This window comes from Podarcis bocagei (assembly GCF_964188305.1).
Source record: "Podarcis bocagei genome assembly, chromosome: 16".
Classification (NCBI taxonomy): Eukaryota; Metazoa; Chordata; class Lepidosauria; order Squamata; family Lacertidae; genus Podarcis; species Podarcis bocagei.
In genome coordinates, this window is record NC_138142.1 from 42,931,962 (window position 1) to 42,942,043 (window position 10,082).

Consider the following 10,082-nt stretch of genomic DNA (forward strand, 5'->3'; position numbering starts at 1 on the left):
GTCAATATATCAAACCCAGTCAACACAATGCTTTCATTGTGGACACGATGGCTTGATGTATATTTTATAATTTCTCATGGTAATCCCATCTGATCCCTACATCAAAAGGGGCTATTTATGTTTGCCACGACTGCTGCCTATGTTTTGTTAGCCCAGAAATGGAAAATGAGATAGATACCAACTAAAGAAGAATGGCAACTTAAACTGATGGAATATGCGCAGCTTGAAGACCTAACAACTAGAATAAGAGAACAAGAAGTACATACATTTAAAGAAGATTGGAAAATACTTATTGAATATATAGGGGGGCGGGAATTGTGTACACTTGAAAACGTCGGCAGTGTTACGGTAAATTCAACAGTGTAAATAAGTTTGGATGGATGTATTAATGGAATACTGAATGGTTTGGTTTATGTATTGTAAATTATACAGGGATTAGATAGATAATTTATTACGGTCGGAGACCAGCTTATAAAACACACTCGGGGGTACAATCCCAGAAGGAAAACAAACATTTAAAACAATGTGCAACAATAAATTTAAAATTTATAAATGTGATAAGCATAAGGTAAAGGGTAAAGGTACCCCTGCCCGAACGGGCCAGTCTTGCCAGACTCTAGGGTTGTGCGCCCATCTCACTCAAGAGGCCGGGGGCCAGCGCTGTCCGAAGACACTTCCGGGTCACGTGGCCAGCGTGACATCGCTGCTCTGGCGAACCAGAGCCGCACACGGAACGCCGTTTACCTTCCCGCTTGTAAGCGGTCCCTATTTATCTACTTGCACCCGGGGGTGCTTTCGAACTGCTAGGTTGGCAGGCGCTGGGACCGAACGACGGGAGCGCACCCCGCCGCAGGGATTCGAACCGCCGACCTTTCGATCGGCAAGCCCTAGGCGCTGAGGCTTTTACCCACAGCGCCACCTGCGTCCCTGTGATAAGCATATAGACACTTAAAACTTTAAGATAAGCTACCGCAGGGAGATGACCCAGAGTCACCCATGGAACCGAGTTTGGGGATTTTCTTAACAAACTAGTTTGGGTCAGGGGATGGTCTCTGCCTACAGATCTGTATACAGAAACTGGCGACCATCTGGGTCATCTTATGTGCAGGGATTTATGGTATGCAAATTAAACCATGAAAAGAGAAGAAGGGAAGTCATTGATGTTTTAAACTGTAAAATTGAAAACTTAAAAATTACACAGACACAAACAAAGAAATCAGGCATTGCTCTCACTCTCTGGCTTCTGCCACACCAGCCTGCTTTTAGCCCAGCTCACACACACTCAACTCTTTCTCACTGCCAGCCAAGTGAGGGAGGGGGCCGACACATTTGCCCTCTGGCATAAGCAGCTTCCTTTGTTATACTAATGACCTTAATATACTTAGTTGGCAACTTTGACCCTTTGTCCAGTTAATTCAACAATGGAATCCTGGCGCCGTTGCCAGCACTGTTTAGTTTTAGGGTACGTTTGGTACCGCCAGTACTGATGGCCAGGAGGGGTCTTCAGTGGTTCTCTCTCTTGATGGTCTCTTAATGGGATCTCTAGCACCATCTTCAAGAAGGGTGCCTTCTCTTCCAGGTCCTTGGCTTCATTCCCTGAAGATTCCGGGTCTGATACAGAGTCAGAACAGACAGAAGGACAGGATTTCCAGAGTGGTGGGGAACTCGCTGTAACTTCCGTTCTGTCCCAGAAAACCTGCAGGAGCAGAGAGAACCAGAACCAGCTATAGAACATGACAGGAGAGATTCAGATGCAGCTACTTTCAAATGTCACTGAGGATTTGTACCCACCTAAATAAACTTGGGGAAGAAAGGGGTTCTGGCTGACAGGCAGAATCCGTGACCAACGAAAAGAGACGGTGGAAGAAGAATGGAGAAAATTTAAAAGCTATCTTAAGGACTACTATAAACTTAATGAATGCTAAAATGTTGTGGTTTTCAGAAACAAAGGGGTACAGGGATATAAGGTCAGAATACAAAGAGGACTAAGATGACAGAGGTTGGAAAGTAACAATTGGGAGTTGCTATGAGATTATGGACATTGGGATGCAGAAAGGGGGGGTATGGGGAAGTCCAAGAAAAGAGGTTTATGAAAATATGTTATGAAATTATGCGTGTATGTTTGTCTTTTAAGTGTTTGTTTGTTCTTTAAAAAATCCTGTAAAACTAATAAAAATTTTATAAAAAAAAAAAAAGAAAGGGGTTCTGGCAAAGCCCAATGGTGCCCTAAGAAAGATCACAGACACCTTCTCTAGACAATATTTCCACTCACTTTGGGTTAGCATTTGGTTCTATAGGTTCCTGGATCACTCACCCTAAGTTGGGGTGTGGTTGCCCATTTTTAGCAGTCAAAAGGAGGCAGTTTGCTTCTGCTGGCCGTGACATTTTTAAAGTCAAGGTCCATGTCTCAATTATTGTTTCATATTCCAGTTGGAATTGATGATACAATTAGCATTTTAGAAGGCACCCAGAGTAGCTGCTGAGTGGAGAATGCAATCCTGCTGGGGACTGTTCTACATGCACCTTTCGCTGTGAAGAAGCAGAATCCTGCAGCCAGAAGGATCAAATGCTCTGCTCATCAGTGGGTGAGAGGAGGGTTTAATCCTGCTCAGTTTGACTGTGCATGCATGTTCCCCTGATGGGAATTGGCTCTTTTCAGAGGCTGCCTCCCTCTCCTTCATGAATTGTATGAACTGGATTCTTGTTCACAAAAACCTATGCCATAATACAGGTGAGATGCCATAATAATGCCTTATGCCAGGGGTCAGCAACCTTTTTCAGCCGGTCCACCATCCCTCAGACCTTGTGGGGGGCCGGACTATATTTTGAAGAAAAAACTGAACGAATCCCTATGCCCCACAAATAACCCAGAGTTGCATTTTAAATAAAAGGACACATTCTACTCATGCTGATTCCCGGACCGTCCGCAGGCCGGATTTAGAAGGCGATTGGGCCTGATCCGGCCCCTTGGTCTTAGGCTGCCTACCCCTATCTTGTGCCATAATAAATTTCCCATTTCCCCCTGACCTAGGGAATAGGGTCCAGACTCACCCTGAACAGCTAAAAGAGGCTCCTGGGAGGCCACTGGGACATTGCTGGAACAATTCTTGGATTGGGGCAACTGGCTAAAATGTTCTAAAATGCTCTAATTTAAAATGTTCTAATTTTGGTTACTCTGTTTCATTTTTGTTGGGTTGGTGTTGGTTAAATGTTTAGTTGGGGTTGGCAGTTACTTTGATTTGGGTATAACTGCAAACTGTTTGTTGTTGTTTATGGTGGTTTCTATTGGTTTATTGGTTTGTTGGTTGCTTGTATAGGTTCCCGCCCCCCAATATTTGATGTTTTGTTGTCCTTTTATATATGTTGTAAGTCACCCAGAGTGGCTGAGGACACCCAGCCAGATGGGCAGGATATAAATTTAAATCAATCAACCAACCTCTTGATCAGTGAGTTGGGTAAGGGAGAGGGGTAGTTGTGGCTTAGTCTTGTTGCCTGTTTGTAATCTGTTTTGTGTGTTGTTGTTTTTTCAAAATAAGAACAGATCACAATTGTAATGATTTTATAATTATTAGATCCGAACCATCATCCCTTCACCACTTCACGAGCTCATCTCACCTGATTATCACCATCTTGTTGCGGACTTCTTGCTGAGTTCTGGTGTGCAGAAGAGCTCTCCATGTCCTCCAGTATCGACGAGTGAATATCTGAAGAGACATATTATTTATTCCATGGCATGGACCAACTTCTGCCTCTCAAAATTAGCAAAAGTAAAGTAAAGGTGTGTTTGACAAGCAGCCTCCATCTCAGGTGAGGCAGGAAACAGATTGAAAGAGATGACCCTACCTCTTTCCTTCTTTTTGAATTTTCGCTTCCTCCTCCTTCTTGTCCACATCACTGCAGCCACCATCATGAACAGCAACATGACAACTACAATGGAGATAATTATATGTCTCTGGCGTCTGACCTGTACACCTGGAATGTGCAATGAGAGTCTCTTGAAATATTCTCTAATAACAACTACCAAAGTGACCTTCCTGCATGACTTGGAAGGGTCAGCAAATGTGCCAGTCTGTTCCATTTGTATTGACTTTATTGGATTACTTTGGCACAGAGTTTAGGTCCATCACTTTGGTTTGCATTTCATTTCCCCCTATCGTTTTATTTTTATTTTTCATTTACAAACTGTATTGCAACCAACAATTACTCAATTCGTTCATGATAAAATAAGGTAAAACACAGAGATTCAGAAGATCACATACCCAGGAAGCAAAACGCAATTCAACCATTTCTACAAATCACAGAATTGTAGAGGTGGAGAGGACTACGAGGGTCATTTAGTCCCACCCCCTGCAATGAAGGAAGCTTTGGTCCAACACGGGGCTCAAACCTACAACCCTGCGATTAAGAGTCTCATGCTCTACCAGCTGAACTATCCCACTTAAAAGCAGCTATTCCTCCATACACTGACTAGGTCACACTGGCTCACCATCATCACCTGGGCAAATTTTGAGCAAGTCAAAGGAGGCATTCTTTTGGTCAACTGAATTAGTAAGCAGGCAGGTGAACGCCGAGTCCGAAGAGTCTTTTCGCCAGAAGACACGGAGATTCCTTCCACTGTCAGAAAGCTGATACTCGTACAGGCTGTTTCCTAATGCCCTTGGGGGATTCCCTCTTTTCCATGAGATACTGAACTCTTCCTTTCCAGGTGCCTGGCACTGCAGGGTCACATTGCATCCCTCCAAAGTCTGGGAGACTTCCTGAAAGTGTATCTGTGGTGTTGGCACCGGCTCTGTGAAACACAAATGAAATCAGCACAAGGGTTATGTCCCACCCCTCCCAGTACCTTTGTAGGGAAATGGTGCTGATCCCATTCCATGAGCCAAACAGTGAAAGCAAATGGGATCCTCCTAATTGAGGGTCCTGGTTGTGCACAGGCACTCAAGGCACACCAAGGGTTAATTTAGTTGGAGGGGTGTAACCCAAGCCCTAGCCATAGCCCTGGGATCATGCCAGGCTGACTGGGCCAATCACCTGGAGGTGGCATGATCCCAGGGGCTGTTAAGAATGACAGCATGATGTAATTGGGGGCACTTGCTTCACATTGCCGAACACCTGCCCTCGCTCCCTTGTGTTAGGCAGTGTCGCTTTGGCCTTGGTTTTGTTTGGGTCACCTGTTTTGGAACAGGGGCTGGGTAGGAATTTTTCCATTTGGCAGATTGGCTATAGCCACTTGGTTTTCGCCTACCCTCTCAGCAATCGTCACAACTTGCAAGGCTGCAGTTAGGCATTGGCTCATTGAAATGTGGGGGAGGGGAGGTGCGGCCATCACCTGCCCCTCCAGGAACAGGGTATTTGGATCTTGTCCAAAGTCTGCTTGGGGGGCTAGGGCCATGCCAGGACCACAGGAACCCCGGGGTGAGCTTCAGTTGCTCTTCATTGATGTTGCTCCTGTTACGGAAAAGCAGCAATGGGGGAGCGAGCTGCAGGTGGCTGGAAAGCAAAACAGGATGTGAATGTTTGGGACTGTACCGGGGAAACAAAGGGGCAGTCTATTTACTGTACTGAGCACCGGATGTTAGCTCAGAGTGTCATCTGACCTGTACTGGAAGTACAGGAGTGGAGTTTATCTCTCTACTGTTGGAGTCTGATGAGTGCAGACACGTTTCTCTGTACTGCTGCAAGGACAGAAATAAAGCAATGTAAATACATTTCTGTCTAACTCTTTCCCCTCCCTGGGGAGGCAGGGAGGAGGGGAGAGTGGTGTGTTCTTCTCACGCTTGAGGAGGATCGCCGATAGTGACCTAGCCTGTATCCTGCCAGGAGACGCAGACGGGGAGGTCAACAAGGAGCTCAAGCCGAGTGCCTGGAGAGTGGCCAGTTTCCTCTGATCAGGCTATGAATCCGACAGCTCCCTCGTTTGGTTTACCCTTTTAGACTACCAATCAGAAAGGTGGAGTCAGCTATAGTTTGGAGCCAATGCCTAAGCCAATACCGCTCACATGGTTGAATTGAATAAAATTGTGGCCAAAATTTGCCCAAAAACTAAGATAAGTGTCAGTGTGAAGGGGCTGGGATCCTGGGGGCCTTGAAGCACAATAACTTACCATAAACTGTGAGGCTGAAACTCTGTTCTTGAAACTGTGCCTTAGTAATCCAGATGCGAGCATTGTAGATCCCACTGTCACCCAACTCCAGGTCTTTGATCCTCAATGTTGTCTCGTCCACCATGTCTAGCCGTTGTCCAAACCGGTCAGTGGGACTTGGGTGCTCCAGTTTCCCATGACTGAATTCCCCCAGCCAAAAGCCCAGGCCACCACTTTGGGGGTAAAAGTCCCATTCCATTTTCTCCACTGTTATTCCTAGAGATACATTGGCAGGAAACAAGACTGATCCTCCCAGAATTCCCTTCACTTGATGTGTTGGATTCCCCACTGCATGGCTTAAAGTTTCTAGTGAGGGGAGGGTAGTGGGGGAGGAGATACAAACAAAGGGGGAAATTAGTATCATTATCGTTTTGAGCTCCTTATCCATCTTCCATCATGAGGTCCCAGAGCAGGTTGCAACAATTTAAAATGCAGCATTAAAACGTAATAGTAAGGGTCCAAAAATTATATTGCAGCTGTCAGTGGTATGGTGAAAGGGTGAATCTTCAGCATATAATGGAAACTCTTCAATGAAGGTGCCGGGAGCATTTCTGTGGGGAGGGACACCTGCAGTTTAGCAACCTGCCACAAAGAAGGTCCTCTCCTGGGCTGACTCTCCCCCAAATGTTTGAGGAAGGTGAAACTAGTCTCTCAGGTATTTGGGACCTAAATAAAAAAAGTTTACAATATCCAATATTAATTGTAACTGTTGCTGAATTGTACATTGAGGCACTGGAAATACCCAACTCACTAGCAAAACATTTACTACATTCTCTTAGCTGTCCAAACAATGTGGCCCTTTACTGTAAGAGACGGACATTGTTACAAGCCCAAAGTTACATTCCAAAAATCAAGTGCTCTTTGTTCTCCAGCAATAGGCATCTATCTGGTGTCCAGGAACTGGGATGAAGAAAAACTCAGAGAGAAGATTGGTCTGGGGGATTAAAATAAAATACGGTAACATGAGGTCTGAACTTCATCTGTAAATAAAGCAATCCATTAAACACTTAAATCTTTTCAAAGCTGTCCCTTTGTCATATTTTGGGGAACATTGGGCTCTGTGTAATTGTCAAAAGGAAAAATTCTGAAAAGTAGTAGAATTTCCCTACACAAGGAACAAAAGTTCATTTATTTCAGTTAACAAGATTTGTATACTGCTTGGCTGTAATAAAGTCTCAAGGCAGAATCAGAGCTGTGCAAAATGTCTGTTGAAAACTCAACACAGAAAGCTCTAACCCAGTGAAAAAGTATTCTAAGCAGCAATATAAAAACCACATGCATGTGTTTCATGAAAAAATGATTATGCACAATTTTTTGTGAAACTGAGATAAGTTTATACAGAGTTCAGAGAAGCAACTGACTCTGTTTCACCAAGATCCCCAGTGGCCTTTTCCTGCTCATTGGTTGGCTCCTCTAATTCACTGCTTGCTCTTCACTGACATTTATTTTGTATTAGTTAATGACTGACAAAATCCTGCAGGAAAACATTTCTGCCCTAGAGATGAGGTCGACTCGCAGTCATATCCTGTGCTTTTATTTCGCTCCACTGCACACCTTCATCATACACGCAGATTGTCCCCCCCCCCCCCAAGTTCAGCTCAGTAACAAATAATACACACACGATTAAACTCTCAAAAGCGTTCTCTTGGAGCTTCCTTTGAAGCCAGGGGGAGGTTCCAGCTGGGGAGAGGAGACCCTGAGCGCTAGTAACCAATATTGCCAGTAATTTTCCCCTTCATGACAAATCAACCTCACAGTGCCCCTCCATGCATTTAGGGGGGTTTCTTTATTTTTGTTTTTGTTTTGTTTTTGAGAGAGAAAGCAGTGAAGTCCTTACCCAAGGAAGAGTACAGCAATAGTCTGAAGAAGAGGTCTTCTGCGAGAAAAGTCCACCATCGTATCTCTCCAGAGGCGCAGAGAGCCATGAGCGACAATGAGGCACCCGACTTGTTTCTGGGACTCACAGATGGGGAGACTTGTGCCTGTTGAGCTCTGGTCCTGTCTGTGCACGTCCCATTGTGGCATCTGTTTCACCACCATGAGGAGAACAGCTTCATTTTTCTGCACGGGATAGGTGCTCTAAAATAAGCCTGTTCATCCATCTTATAAGCATTGCCTTACTACAGAGTCTTATCAGCAAGAGTCATGAACTTTCAAACACAACGGTCGGCTCCTTCCGTCCTCTCGCTTCCCAGCAGATCAGATCCTCCTCTTCAAACCAGGAAGGCTGTCTGTGCTCGCTCTCCCTCCCCGTCTCATCCAAGCAAAACTGTGTTTCCCCTTCATTGTTTCTGACTCCTCCTTTCCCTGCTCTTTGTACCTCCCCTTATAAACCAGGAAGGATCAGCGGAGGAGGAGAAAGAGTGTGTGAGCTCAGGGTGAGAGCTTCTTTGTTGTTAAACACCTGCCTGTGTGCCTGTTAAAGGTTTCTGTTTAGAACAGGTGTTTGATTCTCACCCCCATCTGGAGACCACCAACCTTTCAGAGTCTTGCAAAACCCTTGCAAAGGAGAGAAACAGTTGCAAATGTGCAGCAGCAACTACAACAGCAGCAGTGGAGACTGTTCCCTAAGGATGAGTGGGGGACTGCCTTTGCCAGCTTTAGCCCGTCCTTAGCCTAAAGTTACCAGGTGGTTTTTTTTGTAAGAATCTAGGGACACTTTTTTTCTTGAAAAGAGAAAAAAAAGTGATTAAAAAAGTTTTGTTTTTTTAAATAAAGTACCGTAATACCTTCTCTTCTGTGGTCTCCTCTGTCATGCGGCCTTCCTCTGGACCCTGGCCTGCTCTCTTGGAGTGCTAGCCACCATGGAGTAGGCTCAGGTCAGACCTGGGCTCAGCCATGTGTCCTTGCCCTCCCAGGGCTCTCCTACCTCTCCTCCCTAGTGGCGGCGGCAGTAGCGGTGAAGCAAGGTCAGGGCGCCCCTCTTTTTTTTCCTCCTTCCTCTTCCTCTCTCTTCCTTCTTCTACTCTCCTCCTTCTCCCTGCATCGGCTCTGGGTTTTTCCTGGCCCCAGAGCACCGCTGGGTAGTTGGCTAGGTGGCCAGGCACTCTTTCTGGCTCAATTTGGGGTGTAGGGAGTGTGTGTGCATGTCAGTTGTTCTCCCAGTTGATGCACCGGGGATCCCCGATTCCCCCTCGGCAGTGGTGGTGGCAGTCTCAGCAGCCCAGAGCCAGCCTGGTAGCACAGTTGGCTCTGGCTGGCTTCAGGAGCTCCTCGCTGCTGTGGCGCCCACCATTTTGCCTTGCCAGAAGTCCCCATATGCTGTGTCTTGTGCCTTTGAATCAATCACGCAACATTCATTCCCTATGAATAAATCTACAACAATTAAAATATAAATCCAGGGACATTAAATGAAATCTGGGGACAGATTTTGTCCGGGGAAAGATTTGTAAATCAGAGGGCTGTTTCTGGGAAATGGGGACGTCTGGTAACCATCCCTTAGCCAGTCCCCACCTGTCGTCTTTTTCACTTTCAACGAGCCCTGGCACTGCCTCCTCCTTAGTACCTTTTACTCTTGTACCTTTCAGTCAGGAGGATTGTCCTACAAACTGAGCTCAGTAACAAAGATTTCTGTCACTGCACCACCCTCTCCACCCTCTCCAGGAACTGGGTGCTGGTAACCAAGATCAGCTGCCTCAGTTACTGTCCTCTTGATTGGTATTGATTGAGTTTATTTATATGCATCTGTTCCTCAATGAGCTGTGCCCAAAGTGGCTCACAGCAAACATGCAAATCATTTTAAAAAACACAGAGCACTGGAAATACAAAAGTACAAAATACAGAATATGATAGATAATTTTTTAAAAATGACAGAAATAAACAATTTGGCAAACACAGAATAAAATCAATATTACTGCCCCCACCCCACAAAAAAAATGGAGGCTTAAGTACATGGATACAAAGCAACACAAGAGTTAACTGACAATGAAGTTTCTGGCA

The 10,082-nt window shown here is 45.4% G+C and overlaps 1 protein-coding gene across 1 annotated transcript in view; it reads right to left on the bottom strand.

Annotated features, from left to right (window-relative positions):
• Positions 1–790: 790 nt before the first annotated feature.
• Positions 791–10,082, bottom strand: part of LOC308575085 (hemicentin-1-like) — a 39,117-nt gene continuing 29,825 nt past the window's right edge. Inside the window, exons 5-9 of the mRNA XM_081173539.1 lie at positions 6,105–6,449; positions 4,487–4,789; positions 3,844–3,972; positions 3,616–3,704; positions 791–1,696 (exon numbers count right to left, since the gene is read on the bottom strand). Coding sequence (XP_081029665.1) covers positions 1,382–1,696; positions 3,616–3,704; positions 3,844–3,972; positions 4,487–4,789; positions 6,105–6,449 — 1,181 coding nt within the window. The 3' untranslated portion in view covers positions 791–1,381. The remainder of the gene's footprint in view (positions 1,697–3,615; positions 3,705–3,843; positions 3,973–4,486; positions 4,790–6,104; positions 6,450–10,082) is intronic.